Source organism: Hipposideros armiger, unplaced genomic scaffold, assembly GCF_001890085.2.
Source record: "Hipposideros armiger isolate ML-2016 unplaced genomic scaffold, ASM189008v1 scaffold_37, whole genome shotgun sequence".
Lineage (NCBI taxonomy): Eukaryota > Metazoa > Chordata > Mammalia > Chiroptera > Hipposideridae > Hipposideros > Hipposideros armiger.
In genome coordinates, this window is record NW_017731387.1 from 5,292,197 (window position 1) to 5,307,564 (window position 15,368).

Consider the following 15,368-nt stretch of genomic DNA (forward strand, 5'->3'; position numbering starts at 1 on the left):
AACACTTCCCCCCGCCGCCCCGATCTGGGGTCTGCACGTTCCTCGTCCTGCGTCGCTTCCGACACCACCCCCCTCGCAGGCCTGAGGATCCTCCTCTCCGCTTCTTCCCAGGGCCAGGCCTTCCCTCGCCATCCCTCTCAGCTCCTGTCTCCACTTCAGTGCCACCATCGCTCCCACCACTTCGGGCGCCCTGGGGTGTGTGGTGCCAGCAGCCTTTTGGGCCTCCGCGTTTTATTCCTGTGCCCTCCCACGGCGCCTCGTTACCGCTCTGGTACTGCGCTTAGAACTCGGGGTTTGCCTTCCCCGCTGCGGCCCTACCCTCTTCCCCCACGCTCACTGCGCCACTGGAGTGCAAGCTAACGAACGGAGGGAGTGATCGTCTCTAACCTGGGCACCAGACCCCTGGTAGAAGCGCCACAAATGTTTGCTGGGGCGGGGGCGACGGTGGGGGTGGGAGTGTGCTTGCGTGTCCGTGGCTCCGCCTGGCTGAGGACGGAGTTTTGTTCTGGACTGAAGAAGAACCTGGCTCCCAGGTGAAGCCAGAAGCGATGGCACAGCAAATCAGCACGTGGGGGTTGGGGGCCCGGCAGAGGAGGAGGAACTGTCTTCCCCGCTGCCCTGCCATGCATTTCCTTTCTGTGGGGGACTGGTCTCTTGTGGGTACCTCTGCCCCATGGCCAGCCATTGATGCCACCCTTGCAGATTAGCTCACACCATGACAAAGGTCTCATCTCTGGGCTTCTGTCTCTGGAAAGCTGCTTTGGATCCAGGGACGACACCTGGTAACTAAATACCTCCTCTCCCTCTGCAGTCCTGGAGCCCCTTCTCTGCTGATTCAGCAGGAGGGGATCAGGGCTCAGGGTCTCCCCCTCCCCCGGGAGCCTCCAACAGACACTGGCAGCTGGGTGTTCCCATGGTCGCCAGCTCTGCCCACGGCATGGGGAGGGGCAGAGTTACCCACGCCAGGGCCAGGGCTTCGGGGCGTTACCTCTTATTCTGGTTGGGCCACTTTAGAGGTCCTGGACTCCCAACCTTGTGCTGCTAAAAAAAAGGCTGACAGGCAGAGGGGGAAACTCCTGTTCCCTGTTTACCCTGCAGCCGCTGCCACCCCTAACTAAGGCCTCTGGGCTGAGGAGCCCCCCTCAGCATGCTCTCTGGCCTTGGAGAGTTGGAAAGTTTGGAATTCCCTGTATCTGGAATGAAAGTCTTCCCTACACTAATTACAGCAGAACTTCACACAGCGCTAGGAGCCTACAGTGCTTGTTTGAAACCACAGAGTTCCACCTAACTGTGTTGTGTCTCCTGTCCTCTGAGCATGATCTGACACACTAAATCCTACGTGCTAATTTCCTTTCTTCTCCCCCTGGCAGGAAGGTGTGATATGTGAACAACTGAAACTGCTGTACCATCAGGAATAAGACAGGGCCAGTGGCTGGGAGTAGCTATATTGGACACACCAACTCTGAGGAGTAGGTAGATACTGTCACCATTTTTCAGATGGAGAAACTGAGGCTCAGAAAGGTTAATTGGCCAAAGTGACACAAGTAATAACAGAGCTGGGACTGGAATGGTCCTAGGGTCTTTGGTTCCCCAAACACTAAGCTGACTTCTCTAAAGCTGAGAAAAGGGGACATGGAAACCCCATCCCAGGTGTCACCGCTGGCTGCCCCTTGCAGGCATCCCCTGCGGGCATGGGCCACACTCTCCCCACTGGGCCACAGCGGCCTCACACTCTTTTGACTGTGATCTCCAAAGCATCAAGGGTGACTCTTAGATTTCTCCCCTGAGTAACTGGGCGAACGGTGGTGCTGTTTACTGAGACCGGGAAAACTCGGTGAGGATGGATTTGGGAGGCAGCCAGAATCTGCAGTTCTCTCTCCCTCTGTTAAAGCTGAGCTAGCTCTTGCCCATTCTAGTGGAGACGTTGGACAGTTGAGGGATCTGGATGGAGCTCAAAAGATGGGCGCGGGCTGGAGATCAGGTGTGCCCTGGCCGTTAGCAGTGTGGTGGGTGTGTGCATGCACACACACGCGTGAGATGGTGGGCCAGGTAGGGGTGTCCGCTCAGTGTGCCAGAGATGGGGATTTTTCAGGAGAAGCTGGAAACCCCAAGTTTTATGTTAGACCTCCCAATTTTTAAAATGCTCATTCAAAGCTATAAAAACACAGTTTTGAACACCATGAGACACTACACTGGTGGGGGCAGGGAGGAAGCAAAGTGGGGGGGAGGGGGACGAGGCCCCCATCCCCTGCGAGGCCTCTCGGGCTCCCCTCAAGTTGGGCCAGCTGTCTCCCCACTGACCTCCTTTTCTCCCTCTGTGCCTGCCACACCCTTTACCAAGAGCAGCTGCTTCGTGTCCTCCGAATTGCCTTCTAGGGGAATGGCGTTTGGTTCCTGCTGCCCAGCATTGGCCAAGGGAACGGGAACAGAGAGGCCTTAACACACCCATCCCTCCTGGGAGCTGGGGAGAAGCCCACACCACCCAGGAGCCTACAGCTGAGCCCCTACCTCCCCGCCTCGGACCCGCCCCCAGAAGCAACCTGTGGGTCCTGCCTTTCCATTCTTCCAAACCTTCACTGAGTGCCTGAGGAGTGTGCTCTGCAAAGCCTCTGTGGTCAGGTCAACAAGGCTCAGTGGGGAGCCCACTCTGCCAAGCCCCGCTGGCACAGCCCCAGGGCTCCAGGGGCGACCAATACTCAGCAGCTGCCTGAGCTCCTCCCGCTGGCCGGGGAGCCTCAGACAGGTCCTGGCAGGTAGGAGTTTGTCTGCCAGCCCCGCCCCAGGTGGGTGGGCAGGGGCGGGTTTTCCCACCAAAGGCCCCAGGGCATGATTCTTCTCCTTCTGGTTGGGCAACTTTAGAAGTCCTCATGGAGAAGGCTGAGATGAGACAGAGAGCCCAGGCGTCCCCCAGTCCATCTGGGCACTCATTGGTGGCATCTGCCTTGTAGGGGAGGAACCAGGTAGTGGGCACTTGACCTCTGTGACCCCAAGTGTTCCGTCTACAGGGTGATGTCCTCAGGGTTGCTGGGTGTGAGGGTTCAGAGCCGGCAGGCAAGGGGAGACGTTCCCCAGTTTACCATTCTGCACTGCGTCCCCATGGCTGGTATGCTAGAAACAGTTCTCCGTCTGCCCACAGCCACCTAACCAATGTCATGGGCACAATCTCTGCCATACAGTTCTTTCCATGGCTCAAACCCCCACCTGACCGGGTCTTGTCCACCGGCCGTGTCCCGGCCTGGCCAACTCGACTGGTCCTCGGAGAAGCCTTCCCGGGCCGCGGCCTCCTGCACTTGCTGTCTGCACAGCCCTAGTCAGAGGTGTGTGACGGTTGGAGGTCTGTATCCCACCCCCAGCGTCTCCTGAGGGCTCTGCCCACCAGAGGACACGGGGGCTGTCCTGACGTCGCCCCTCTCACCTCCCTATCGGAACTTGAAATCCTGGGCACTTGCATCTGCCATGATCCCAGAGGAACTTGGCCCGTTTACTGGTCACCTTAGTTTCAGGTTTGGGGCTGTTCTGTGCATTATTCGGTTTACCTGTCAGCAAACCCCCAGGCAGCTCCCATCCTCCCGGTCCCCGTCCACCAGGCAGCAGGGCGTCCCCTATCTGCTGTGCCTGTGCTGCTGTCAGACCTCCACAAACCCGCTTGTGCACCAGCGTCCTCATAATTAACACTGGATCCCATCTGCTGGGAGTCCTTCTGCCAGAGCCTGTGCCTGCCTGTCTCTCAGGTAAATATTTGGGTCTCACTGCTGGTTGAGTGGCTAGGAATTAGGAAAAAGTCCTGCTTGTACATCGCAAGTGGCACCCTCTGACATACCTAAGGGCCTCTGAGAGCAGGGGTGCACCACTGGGCCCTGGCCGGCGGGGAGGGGGGTGCAAGCATGGCAGGGGCAGGGGCACCGAGAGACTTTGTGTGGGACGCACAGATCCAGCTGATGGCGGTCGCCGTGTTGAGGGTCTGGGGCTCTGGTGTGCTGCCTGATGAACCGACCACTTCCCGTCTCTCTCACCCCTTACACACTTCCTTCCAGAACATCGGAAGTCTTGAACAGCGTCTAACTCCTTTCTTCCCATTCACGTGAGTGAACGAAAGCTGAATTCTTCTACACTAAGTAAAAAACAGAAGGAATTCCTACTTCCCACCTGCAAATGTAGCTGTAGTGTCACTGCCGTATTTGACACCAGTCGCACCCGAGCACCAAAAACACACCCGGTGTCCTCAGCTTCCGTGACGGCCTCTGCCCTGGTTCTCCCCACCCCATGGACAGCAGCACTCCCGGGTGTCTCCTCTGTCCTCATGCCTTCCATGGTGACCTGGCCACCAGTGGCTGAAGTCTGACTTGCTCAGTTCCAGAGCAGCATCTCCAGGCCCTCAGGTACCTCAAGGCCAACGTACCTGTGAGGGCTAACCTGTGCCCTCACCAAATTCCTGTGTTAAAATCCAAACTCCCGGTACCTCAGAATGTGACTTGGACACAGGACCTTTAAAGAAACAAGATAAAAAAGATCATATGGGTGCATCCTAGGTGATTGGTGTCCTTATAAACGGGATTGGTGTCCTTATAAACAGGTGTCCTTATAAACAAGACCAGAGTCTCCTGGCTCTGGTCCAAGCACCGCAGGCTTCACCAGGACACCTGTACCCTCTCCTGCACCTTCTTGTCAAGGAGACCGTTAAGGCGAGGTTCTCAGTCTCAGCACTACTGATATTTCTGGGCGGAGTAATTCTTCCTTTGGGGGCCTGTCTGGTGCTTTGTAGGGTGCCGAGTGGCTGCCCTGGTCTCCACATCTTTTCCAGTTTGGAGCCAAAGGGAAGGTAACAGCAGCTGCGAGCTGGTTCCAATGCTGACTGAACCCGTTCCGCCCACTTGAGCCTGACACCAGGTTGAGAGGCTGGGTTAGGTGCCCACCCCACGCTGACCATTCTCTTCCATGGCCTGGGGCACCTGTGTGTGGGGAGGTGGTCTCTCTACTTGGTGGTTTGAACTAACAGAGGAAGCAAGGAGTGCTGTATGAATTCACGTGACCTACGGGGAAAGGAAGGGAGGGAAGAAAAGGTCAAGCTGCTGGTTTCTGGGTGAAGATACCAGCAGAGCAGGCTCGACGTATGTGCCGAACACAGACACACACAGACCCTTGAATCCGCACTGGTGAGGCCTCGCTGACGTCCTTCCTTTCCTCCTGGACTTAACTCCACCTCTAACCCCAGCCCTTTGGGTCCTAGAGGAACCAGGAGGCTAAGTATCCACCAGGAGCAGCTTTGGAGACAAAGATTCTAAAGGAGAAAGTTAGCAGCCGTAAGAGCCATAGAGTGGGAGAAAGCGGGTACAGTTAAGGAAGACATAGGCCAGTGTCAGAGCTGGGCTTTCAAGGAATTAAGACAGAACGATGATATCAGCTGAGGGCCTTGTCTTCCTGGGACAAGATGACTGAGGGGAAGAGGAAAAAGGCAGGCTGGAGACCGTCAGCCCTCCACGCCCAGAGCTGCAATGACAGGGGAAGCCGGGGACCAGACGACGAGAACCACCCCTGGGGACTGGATGGCACAGGGCCACTGCCCTATTCAATGCAGCAGCTCCACGGTGGGGACAAGTCTGTGGTCCAGGCACTGTGCTGACAGGCACCACCTGGGCATCCCCCTCTCAGCAAACCGCTCCCAGGATCGAGCAAGCAGGGCTCCCAGGTGTGGGGACAGTTCCCAGTAACAACCAGTGCCCTGGACCCAAAGCCAGGACATGGCGACGTTTCCAGGCAGCCCCGAGGCTCACTGGTGCTTAAAAAAGCAGACATATCCTGAGTTATGTGCTCAACTTGAACGGCTGAAAATCAGAGCCGGTGGTCCAGGCCCATTTGGGCCTGCTCTTGAGGTGGGGCTGGGCGGGCTCTGTCAGGGTCTTGCCAGAGGAGAACCCCACCTCTTAGAGAGCCTGGCACATGGAAGGTTCGGGCTGTGATAGGAGGCCATCCAGTGTCACCCTTAGCCACTGCCGGACACTAGAGTGAAGCTTCCCTTCTCACTGGGGCCCCCTTTGAGAATGAGAGGTATAGACCTTCTTGCCTAAAAGGTTCATAAGGGTTCTTAAAAGTTACTTCAGGGGCCGGACGAGTGGCGCATTGGTTAAGAGCTGGCTTGGGACGCCAGAGAACCCCGGTTCGGATCCCACATATGAGGGCCAGTGACACTGCCCCCTACAGCTAAGATGCTGAACAACAGCTCGACCTGGAGCTGGGCTGCTGTGAGTCGCCGGCGACGGCGTAGGCTGCAGCTCCTGTGGCAGTGGGTTGCCATGGGCTACCGTGTGTAGCCAGCAGCCAGCGTGAGCGGCCAGCAGCTGCCGTGAGCGGCTGTCCAGAAGCCGGCGACTGATCTGCCTCGCCTGGGAAGAGCGCAATGATGGTGCCAACTTGGGCCAGTGAAGCAGCGTCCTCCACAACTAGACTGAAGAACAAAAGGACAGCAACTTGTCTGTTCCCCTTCCCCCAATTTCCCAATAAAATCTTAAAAAAAAAAGTTACTTCAGATGTTCACAGCCCCAGGCTAAAGACCCCTACCCTTCACAATGCTGGTTCTGGGACCCTGTGACTTTACAGGGCGTCTGGGTGGACGGCCGCTGGTGGTGGCCTCTACTGCCCTCTGCTGGCTGTGAGGATGGAGGACAGGTAAAATGTTGCTTCCCTTCCTGGCACTGAAATTGAGACTTTGTCCCACAATGCTGGGGGCAGGTAACCTTCCATCAGAACCCCTAGAAGGCTTACACCTCTGTGAAGTGGCTGAGATAAGTGGCCACGTGGGGAGCCGCAGCCCAGGTCCAGGGCCTGATTACTTGTTGGGGTGGCCTGCTCATATAGGACAGGAGGGTCAACCATCCACTGGACGTCCCCTGGCTGGGATTGCTGGAGGCAGGGGCCACCCTGCCCTGCGCACAGGAAGGCGGGGAAGGGTGAGAAGGCCTTTGGCCTGGTCCCACCTCCCGTCGGACGTGGCTGCGTCTGTAGGTGTAAGGGAAACAGAGATGAGAGGCACAAAGCTGGGGACAGACAGGGCTGCAGGGGCAGGACCCCCAGAACTCCTCTCCCTTACCCTTCCATCCATAGACTGCACCCACTTCTCCATGACCCTCTCCAGGGAGGCCGCAGGCTTCAGAGAAGCCCCTCCCCCATGCCCTGCCCCATATACCAACGCCCAGATGCCTGCATGGCCCTTGTCAGGGCACACTCGTGGCTGGCACGGGCTCAGGCCTCCAGGATGGCTGCAGTGGTATGTAGGATGCAGACTGACTGCCCCCCGCCCCCCACCTCTGCCGCCCAGTCACAGGCTCCCCCAGGCGTGCACGTGCACACTGCCCCCTGCCCCTGGGCCGGGCTCCCGGTGCGGGGCTGGGAGTTGGTACCAACCGAAGGCGAAAGAGTGAGCAGCAGAAGTTCCCGGTTCTGTGCTCCCTGCAGGGGCCTGGACACAAATCCCACAGCTGGGGATGGGCAGTCACTGGTGTTGGACATTTTCCAGTCTGTAAGAAACAAGGGGTTAGAGGAACAAGTTAACCACCACAAGGAAACAGATCAGAATGTGGGACGTTCAAGACGATGAGACTGGTCCCCTCAAAGTCACAATCAAGAAAAAGAGGGGACTGTTCTACATTAAAAGATTTAAGAGACAAATAATAAACATAACGCCTGATCCTTATATCCTGCCTTTGAAAAACTGACTATAAAACACATTTGTGGCAACTCGGAAAGTTTGAATACTGGTTAGCTGTTCTTATCTTGGGGCAGTATTAATTTTTTAGGCACAAAACCAGATTTTTGTGTTCTGTAATAGCTAAAGTGAGTTTCAACAGGTCAGCAAAGTGAAAACAAAGGCCACACAGGAGAGTCAGATGCTGAATCTAGGTAGTGGTGTTAATTGTCCTAGTCCCTCCACTTTCCTGTAGTTTAGAAAATTAACTTTAAAAAAGTACATGAAACCTTGGGAAGGTCTCCAACGGGGCCTGCACCTCTCTCCACTATTGGGCGGCTCCATTTAAAAAAATTGGTATGAATTACTTTAAATTAGTCCTGTTAAAATGACACATTAGTTAGTGGAGTTTAATTTAGATTCCATTAACAGGTATTTACGATTGGCAGGCGCTGGGCCAGGCACCAAGTTACCATGGCAGACAGGGTGTCCTTGGTCCCCAGGCTTACAAAATTTACCTTCCTTACAGGTGAGGAAGGGAGACTCAAGGGTTTAATCTGTAAATGTGCATAGGTTTTGGAGATAATAAAGAAGAAATGCCATCCAATTTTGAAGGGAAGAGTTAACATTTAGGAAAGTGGACTTTGTATAGGACCGTTAACGACACGCTTTTAAAAACCTTTTTATGATGAAAGTATAACATATTCAGAAAAGCGCTCAAAAGTACAGCTTAGTGTATCACATGACCAACATGCAGATTTTAAAAAACAGAATGTTACCAGCACTGCAGAAGGCCCCTCCTGCGCTTCTAAATCATCACTCACCTTCGTCACCAGTCACTGCGTCCATCTGCCTGGGTCTGTTTCTGAGCTGTTTGGTTCCCGTGGTGTATGTGTCTATCCTTGTGACAAACTAGGACTTGGATGCAACGGAGAAAGTTCCCCATCTTGTTCCTCCCTCTGACTCTCTTGGTTATTCTTAGTTCTCCGCATTTTCATATAATTTTTAGAATGTCTTTTGAATTTCACACACACACACACACACACACAATTTGCGATTTTTAAAATTGGGATTTTATTAAATTTGTGTATCAGTTGTTGGGGGAAAAGTAGAGAATTCCAATATTAGTCAGGAGTTGGCAAACTTTTTTCTTAAAGGACCAGATAATAACTATGTTAGGCTCTGTGGGCTGAGGCAAAGTTGAGGCTATTCTGTAGAGACTTATCTAATGAAAAGTGTAAAAGCCATCCTCAGCTTGCAGCTCCTGAGCCGGAATAAAGCAGACGCCGGCTTGAGTGGATTTGGCCTGTGGGCTGTTGTTTTCTAGCCCCATAAATATTTTCTTTCGATTTCTCTCTGTTGTGTTGTATCAAATTTTGTGCTGTTAGTCTTGCAAATCTATTAATTTCTGGCTCCCAGTTTTCTAGTTCTCTCTTGAGCTGTGCCTAATCTGATGTTAAAACCTGCCCCTAAACTCTTAATTTTGGTTATTGGATTTAAATTCCAGAATTCGCTTGTTTTTATATGCTCAGGTAGCCACTGACACCACCAAACTTGTACATAGTAAGCAGTTATTGTAAAGTCACCTCCAGCCTCTTTGGGCCTGCTTCCATTGTCCTGTTTCCTGGTTTTCTTACTATCTTGTGTCACATGCTTGGTTACATTTCACTGTATTCAGGATATTGTATTAGCAAAATTGTTTGTGGAAACAATTCCAGGTTTAGGATGGTGTTTTCCTCTAGAGAGCGTTTTTGTTAGCTTACACCAAAAGTTTGGGGATTGCCTCAATCTAATTGCAGTGCTCTGAGGGCCCTTGCATCTCCTACTTCTGGTTCATCCTTATTCCTGGGGTGCAAAGGACTGAGGGCCTCTCCCCAAAGGAAGGGACAGTCCCCAGGCCTATCCCCGTCCCCTATTTCTGGAAGGCCTCTCCCCAAAGGAAGGGACAGTCCCCAGGCCTATCCCCGTCCCCTATTTCTGGAAGGCCTCATTCCGAACTGCTGCCTCCAACTTTGGCAAGTGCCCCGGAAGTGGCCCTACCACTGAGCCCCCCTCCTCCAGCCTCCACCTTTGCCGTGATCCAGTGATTCTTCAGGGTTGTCAGCCCTCTGATGCCTTCAGACTTCACAAATGTTCTGTCCAGCCTGTCTAGTTCCCGTTCAGCGGGTGGTCCCTCCAAATTACCTGTCCACACTTACCAGGGGCAGAAGTCTTGTTCGTCACACGTCAGTTACTTGAGTAGCCTCTGCATGGCATGGTCACAATGTGCAAAATGTCAGTGCACCATTGCTCATCTTTGATTCTGTGTTAAAACTTTTTTTTGTAGAAACAATTAGGCCTTGGAAAAGTCAAGTGCCTTCCCCAACAGGAACTGCAGCTTTCTATACTCGGGGCAGCAGGCATGAGTTACCTCTACCCACCTTCGGCAAACAGCACTCAGCTGACTCACGAGTCTTTACTGAGAACCTAGCATGTGTGAGGGGAACGAAGAGATGACATGCTCATTTTATCATGGACGCTAAGTGATTAATGAATTTGTTGACAGACCTCAAACCCTCAGGTTCACGTTTCCTTTCTCCTTTGCTTTTGCAAATTATATCTTCTTCCCAAGAACATGCAGGAATCTAATTTCCATGGTTTAAATGCCTTTATTTCTTTTACATCAAACCAAAAAGGCAGAATAACAACTCGATATTTTTGGAGACTGTGGCAACAATGTTTGGCAGTTCTCAAAAAAAGGAATACAAATGACCGATAAGTATATAAAAATTTCATTAGAAACATCAATGCAAATCAAAACAATGAAATACTATTTTTTTCTACTATTAAAGTGGCAAAATATTCTTTTAATGATAATAAATACCCAGTGTTAGAAAGACTGAAGGAAGTGAGTCCGTCTCACACTGCTGGGGAGGCTAAGTGAGCACAGCAGACTGACAATGGGCACACCCTGCCATCCCACGTCTAATGACGTATGCCAAGGACGTAGCTAGGGATGCCTATCCAGATGTAAGTACAGGGTGCACGTTGTATCACACTGTTTATAAGAAGCTGGAGACAATCTAATAGTGGATTGTTGACATAAATTACAGTAAAATACAATGGAATAACAACAATGGTGTACACAGATGGACATCTACTAACATGAGAAGCCAGTATTTTGTTAAATGGAAAAAGCAAGTTATAAAAGAGTACAGTATATGATCTAATATTTGTTTTACCAAACAACACGTTTAAATATATATGTAGAAAAACAATGAGAATGATAAACACCACATTACCATTGGCAATCTCTGGATGGTGGAAATATAAGTGATTAAAAAAAATGTTTGTACCTATTTTTGTATTTATCTGCAATGAATGTGTACTATTTCTGTAATTCAAAAAAGGAAAGAAAAGTCGAAGCCTAATTTAAAAAAATGCTTTGCCTAGGTTTGGCTGTGCTAGGAGGGGCCACACGCCCCTGGAGGCATCTACTTGGTTTTGTTCCTTCTGACCTGAGTGGATAATTCTTACAGCTATTTTTCTGCAAATGCCATTATCATGGACATTTGACCGATTCGCTGGAAAACAGTTTTCTTGTTTTCTCCTAGAGCTCACTGAGGCTCTGACCGGGGAAGAGGGAAGTGGCTGGTTGCAAAACTGTGCCCACGGCCCGCACTTTAGTTGAGCCCTCAGCGTAAGCTCTGGGGAGAAGGGAGCAGGAAGCAAAACCAGATGCACACGAACAGACTGCAAGCTGCAATGTCTCTACTTCAGTCCCAGGCCTCCTGGATCTCGGGGGAGGGAGAGGACAGCTGAACCTGGTCACACAGATTTCTCCAAAGGTACGTCATTCCAGAAGAAAAGTGACACACAGCTGGAAAGCTACTCAATGGGTGAACAAGTCTGCCAGCACAGAACTGGCAGAGCAACCCCACAGCTGCAGAAGTAGAGGTGTCTGGATGGGAAGTTTGTAGTCTTGGTTGGTAAATATTCCAAATGACCAAAACTTTGAGAACCACGCCCTGCAGGTTCAGTAAGTGACAACACTCACTGTCCTTTATAGGAGTCTCTTAAGAACAAAGGCAGTGTTACTTGTCCACATAAGACAAACCTACAAACTACTGTGTGATATGGCAAAGGCCTAGCCTCCCCAATAGCCCACAGCCTCTGCTGTGGTCCTCAGAGATCCTGGGGAAACAGCTCAGGCCGAGCTTCCCTTGGGGTGGCCACCTGATGGGGTTGAGAATCTGATCCTCAACTTACAGGCTGCAGCAGTGAGGCGCTAACATAGAGAGAGACCATATCATGATGTGATGGGAAGAGGGGCCATGTTCACCTTCACCACACAAGGTCACTATCGAGCTGGAGCAGAGGCGCTCACACACGGTATCAGGTGTGTCTGAAGTCTGATTAGTAGTCTAAGTACTAAAGTTTGGAAATGCTATACTTTTAAGAAGAATAAATTACTGTAGATACAATTAGCCCCACAACACGGTCGCTCTCAGACCCCTGTATGTTTCCTGCCTGAGAGAGAGGTGGATCTTCAACTATCAGCACAAAAGCATCATCTATTTTGTGTCCTCTTGGCTAAACGGTGGGCGCAGCTGCTCCAGGGCAGGAAGCAAGGGCCCCTGGGTAAGAGAGCCAGGCAGAACGCTGGGTGTGACATCCCGGTGTCCTACCTCAGGGGGTAAAGGGAGACCAGGAAATGCTGTGATGCCAAGGGAACAGAGCGAGGGGCATGCATGCTGGGCTGAGGAAGCAGGACTACCCGCTGCACGCCCAGCTGGACGTGCGACACTTGGGATTTGTATCAGGACAGAGAAGGCCGTTGCCCAGGTTAAGTACCAGTTCTTGTGAGCAGCAGCTTTTACAGTTGGGGGTGGAGCTGAGCCCCCTCCCTGCCACATACCCCCCCCCCCCCCCTCATGGGAAACCCGTTCCAAAGCCACATAGAAACTGTTCTTGTCATCCAGGCAATGCCAGCCGATGGGTCCGATTTCACAGTCTGCACAGACCAGAAACTTGACGTTGCCCACGTCCTTGGTGAAGCCCACGTTCTCAAACATGAACATGTCGTCCACCAACCAGTGCTCCTGGAGGATGTCTCCATCAGGGCTGCTGCCGTTGGCCAGAGCTGGCTTCTTTCTCATGGAAGGAAGGAAAAGCTGCAGAGGAAGAGAACCAAACGCTCAGAGCGGGGCTGCCCCGCCACCCGCCACCCCTTCCTCCGCACGGCTCCCAGTGCTTTCTCGGAATGGAACCAAACAAGGGCCCCTCGCATCAAGTTACAGACGAGGGTGCTGGGCGGCTCCTGTCGCCTGTGGTCTGTGCCCTGAGTCTGAAGCAACATGAAACAGGACCTCTGACTGGCTGCAGTGGTAACTTGGCTTCACTGCTGTCCTGCCCAGCGGCTCCAAGGCCGGACTTGCTCCTCATCCCCCAGCTCGCTGTGCACCAGCCACGCCAGCCTTCCTGCCGTCTTCCAACAGGGTAAGTCTGCTCTGCCCTCGGGTCCTGGCGAGGCAGCTCCTTCTGGGTATTCAGCTCCAAAGCAACCTCCTCAGGAGGTCTTCCCTAACCACGCCACCTGAAGTAGCTTCCCAGGATGCTCTCTGTAATTTTACTTCTAAAAACGGCTTTACTGAGATATGTTGGCACATACAGTGCGTATTCAAAGAGTACAATTTGATGCATTCTGGCACACGTACACACCAATGAGCCATTGCCACAATGAGAGAGCGAGCACATTCATCACCCCCGAGATCCCTTATGCTACTCCCTCTTTATTTTGTACTTACCATTCTCTGAAATTACCTTATTAACTTTTAGTTATTTACCATGGGTTTCCCTCCATTAGGTGAGCTCTGGAAAGGAGGGAGCTTGCCTTTCTGTTCACTCTATCTCCAGTGTCTAGAATTAGACTGCTACAGAGCAGCTCTAACATTTGCTAAAAGAATAAATAGAGGATATCCAGCTTTGCTCTATCCCATCCCTGTTATGAATATGCTGGATTTAAAAAAGAACGTTAAAAAGGAACATCGGGCTCTAGAATTTGGACTGCTAGCCCTAGGATCCTCACCCTCTAACTCACATGCCTTCCTGTCATCAGGAAAAAGCTTCCGGCACGCGCACACCCCCCGTTTCACTCTCTCCATTCGGTTAGTTCCCACGCCTTCAGCTGCTCCAGGTGATGCCAGCCAAGCCCATTACCCCTCATGGCTGCTGCCACGACTCTTACGTCCCACCCCACAATACACCCCCAAACTGTTAGTGTGCTAGTCTGGCGTTGGCAAGCACCATAAAACACCGAATTTTTAAAAGTAAAAAAAAAGACTAACATTAGTCCAAACAAGGTAAACGCTTTGGTGGGGATGGCTAAGCTCCCCTGCACCTTCACCATGTCACAGCTAGGAAGTCCCCGAGTGGGCACTGAATGCCTGGAGGTACACTGGTGAGGTGGGGTGGGGAACCCCAAGGGAGGAGGGGCGCCCCAGAACATTCCTACTGCCCACCCTGCAAGCACCTGGCGGATTAAAACAGGCATCTGTGCTGTGTCACCTGAGATGGCATCTGAGGACATCGCATATAGGATAGTCACGCCGCCATCATATTGTCATTCCAGTCACTCTTTTTGCCTCATCTGACGCTTACATGGGTCCCTAAAGCTTTGTTTTACCCTAAGGGGACATGGGAACAGGTGGAGGCAAGGAGAGCTAGGAATCAAAGTTCAGGCACCAGGAAACCTGCATCCCAGTCCTAACTGTAACTTCCTGTGGGCCTAAGTTTCCCTAAAAAACACTTCCGGCGTATCCCTGTCTTGCAGGTGTGAAGCCACACCTTAACTACATCCACGGGGAAAAAAATCAAAGACCACTTGGGCATCAGCCCTCGGGAAGCATCCAACAAAGGCACACCAGCCCCCTCCCCGGGTCCCCACTGCCTCTGTCTCATTAGCGTTAGGGAAATGCTACCACGAGCCCTTCCCTCCATTCCCCAAGAGCCCCATCCTTATTTAGATCCTGCAGTCAGGCCCACAAGACACGCGTACGTGTGTGTAAGTCTGGCACCTGACGACAGGACCCCGACCTGCTCCCTGCAGAGCCAGCCTGGCTGCCGGGGTCAGGCCATGGGACGTAACATCTGGAATCGATGAGGCCTTCTGGGTGACTCTCGGGTAGAAAACAAGACATTAATGTCTAGTCTGGGGCAGCTAACTTGGTGGGTAGGTCCCACCAGAGCCCCTGATCCTGCACAGGTGCCTCAGAGACATGGAAACACCACGACTCAGCGAGGTTCTGTTGGAGCCCCTGAAGGACGGACGCGCGTCGGAGGGGTCGGCGGGGCTCCGCGGGGCGGAACCCGGTCACGGCCCCGCCCGGCGGCCCGAGGGGCTGACAGACCCGGGCGCCGACTCCAGACCCTCCGCGGGGCCCGACGCCTCGGGCGGGGGCTCGCCCGGCCGCCTCCCCCTCCCCGGCCCTTCCCCGCTCCGGGCCCCTACCTGCCGGCGGGAGAAGAGCGCCGTCCCCGGCTGCAGGACCCGCGAGCCGCAGCGCTGGCACAGCACCGCCTTCCGGTTCCGGCCCTCGGCCGACACCAGCTCGTTCGGCGGCGCCGCGGGTTCCATCGCAGCCGCCACCCCAGCCTCGGGGCCTCGACCGCGCATGTGCGGGCTCGGCTCGCTCTTCTCCGACTGCGCCGG

At 53.0% G+C, this 15,368-nt stretch overlaps 1 protein-coding gene and 1 long non-coding RNA gene across 3 annotated transcripts; one reads left to right on the forward strand and one right to left on the reverse strand.

Annotated features, from left to right (window-relative positions):
• Positions 1-2,388: 2,388 nt before the first annotated feature.
• Positions 2,389-6,108, forward strand: LOC109380445 (uncharacterized). Of its 2 annotated transcripts, XR_002123474.1 has the most exons (4): positions 2,389-2,753; positions 2,860-2,960; positions 3,177-3,731; positions 4,035-6,108. It is a non-coding gene; the product is annotated as an uncharacterized LOC109380445 (long non-coding RNA). The 2 variants fall into 2 exon arrangements; XR_002123475.1 differs by lacking the exon at positions 2,860-2,960.
• Positions 6,109-10,310: 4,202 nt separating this feature from the next.
• On the reverse strand, positions 10,311-15,351 carry RABIF (RAB interacting factor). Its single transcript, XM_019637965.1, has 2 exons — positions 15,168-15,351; positions 10,311-12,831 (listed from the first exon to the last, which is right to left on the reverse strand). The coding sequence occupies exons 1-2, from the start codon at positions 15,330-15,332 to the stop codon at positions 12,232-12,234; spliced, it is 765 nt and encodes a 254-aa protein (XP_019493510.1). The 5' UTR covers positions 15,333-15,351; the 3' UTR covers positions 10,311-12,231.
• Between the last annotated feature and the right edge of the window lie 17 nt (positions 15,352-15,368).

What these genes read in the sequence shown, in the direction of transcription:
- RABIF (XM_019637965.1), bottom strand. Translation starts at nt 15,332, where the DNA reads ATGCGCGGTCGAGGCCCCGAGGCTGGGGTGGCGGCTGCGATGGAACCC. An exon ending in CGCTCTTCTCCCGCCGGCAG is followed by an intron (nt 12,832 to 15,167) that starts GTAGGGGCCCGG and finishes CTTCCTCTGCAG; the next exon opens with CTTTTCCTTCCTTCCATGAG.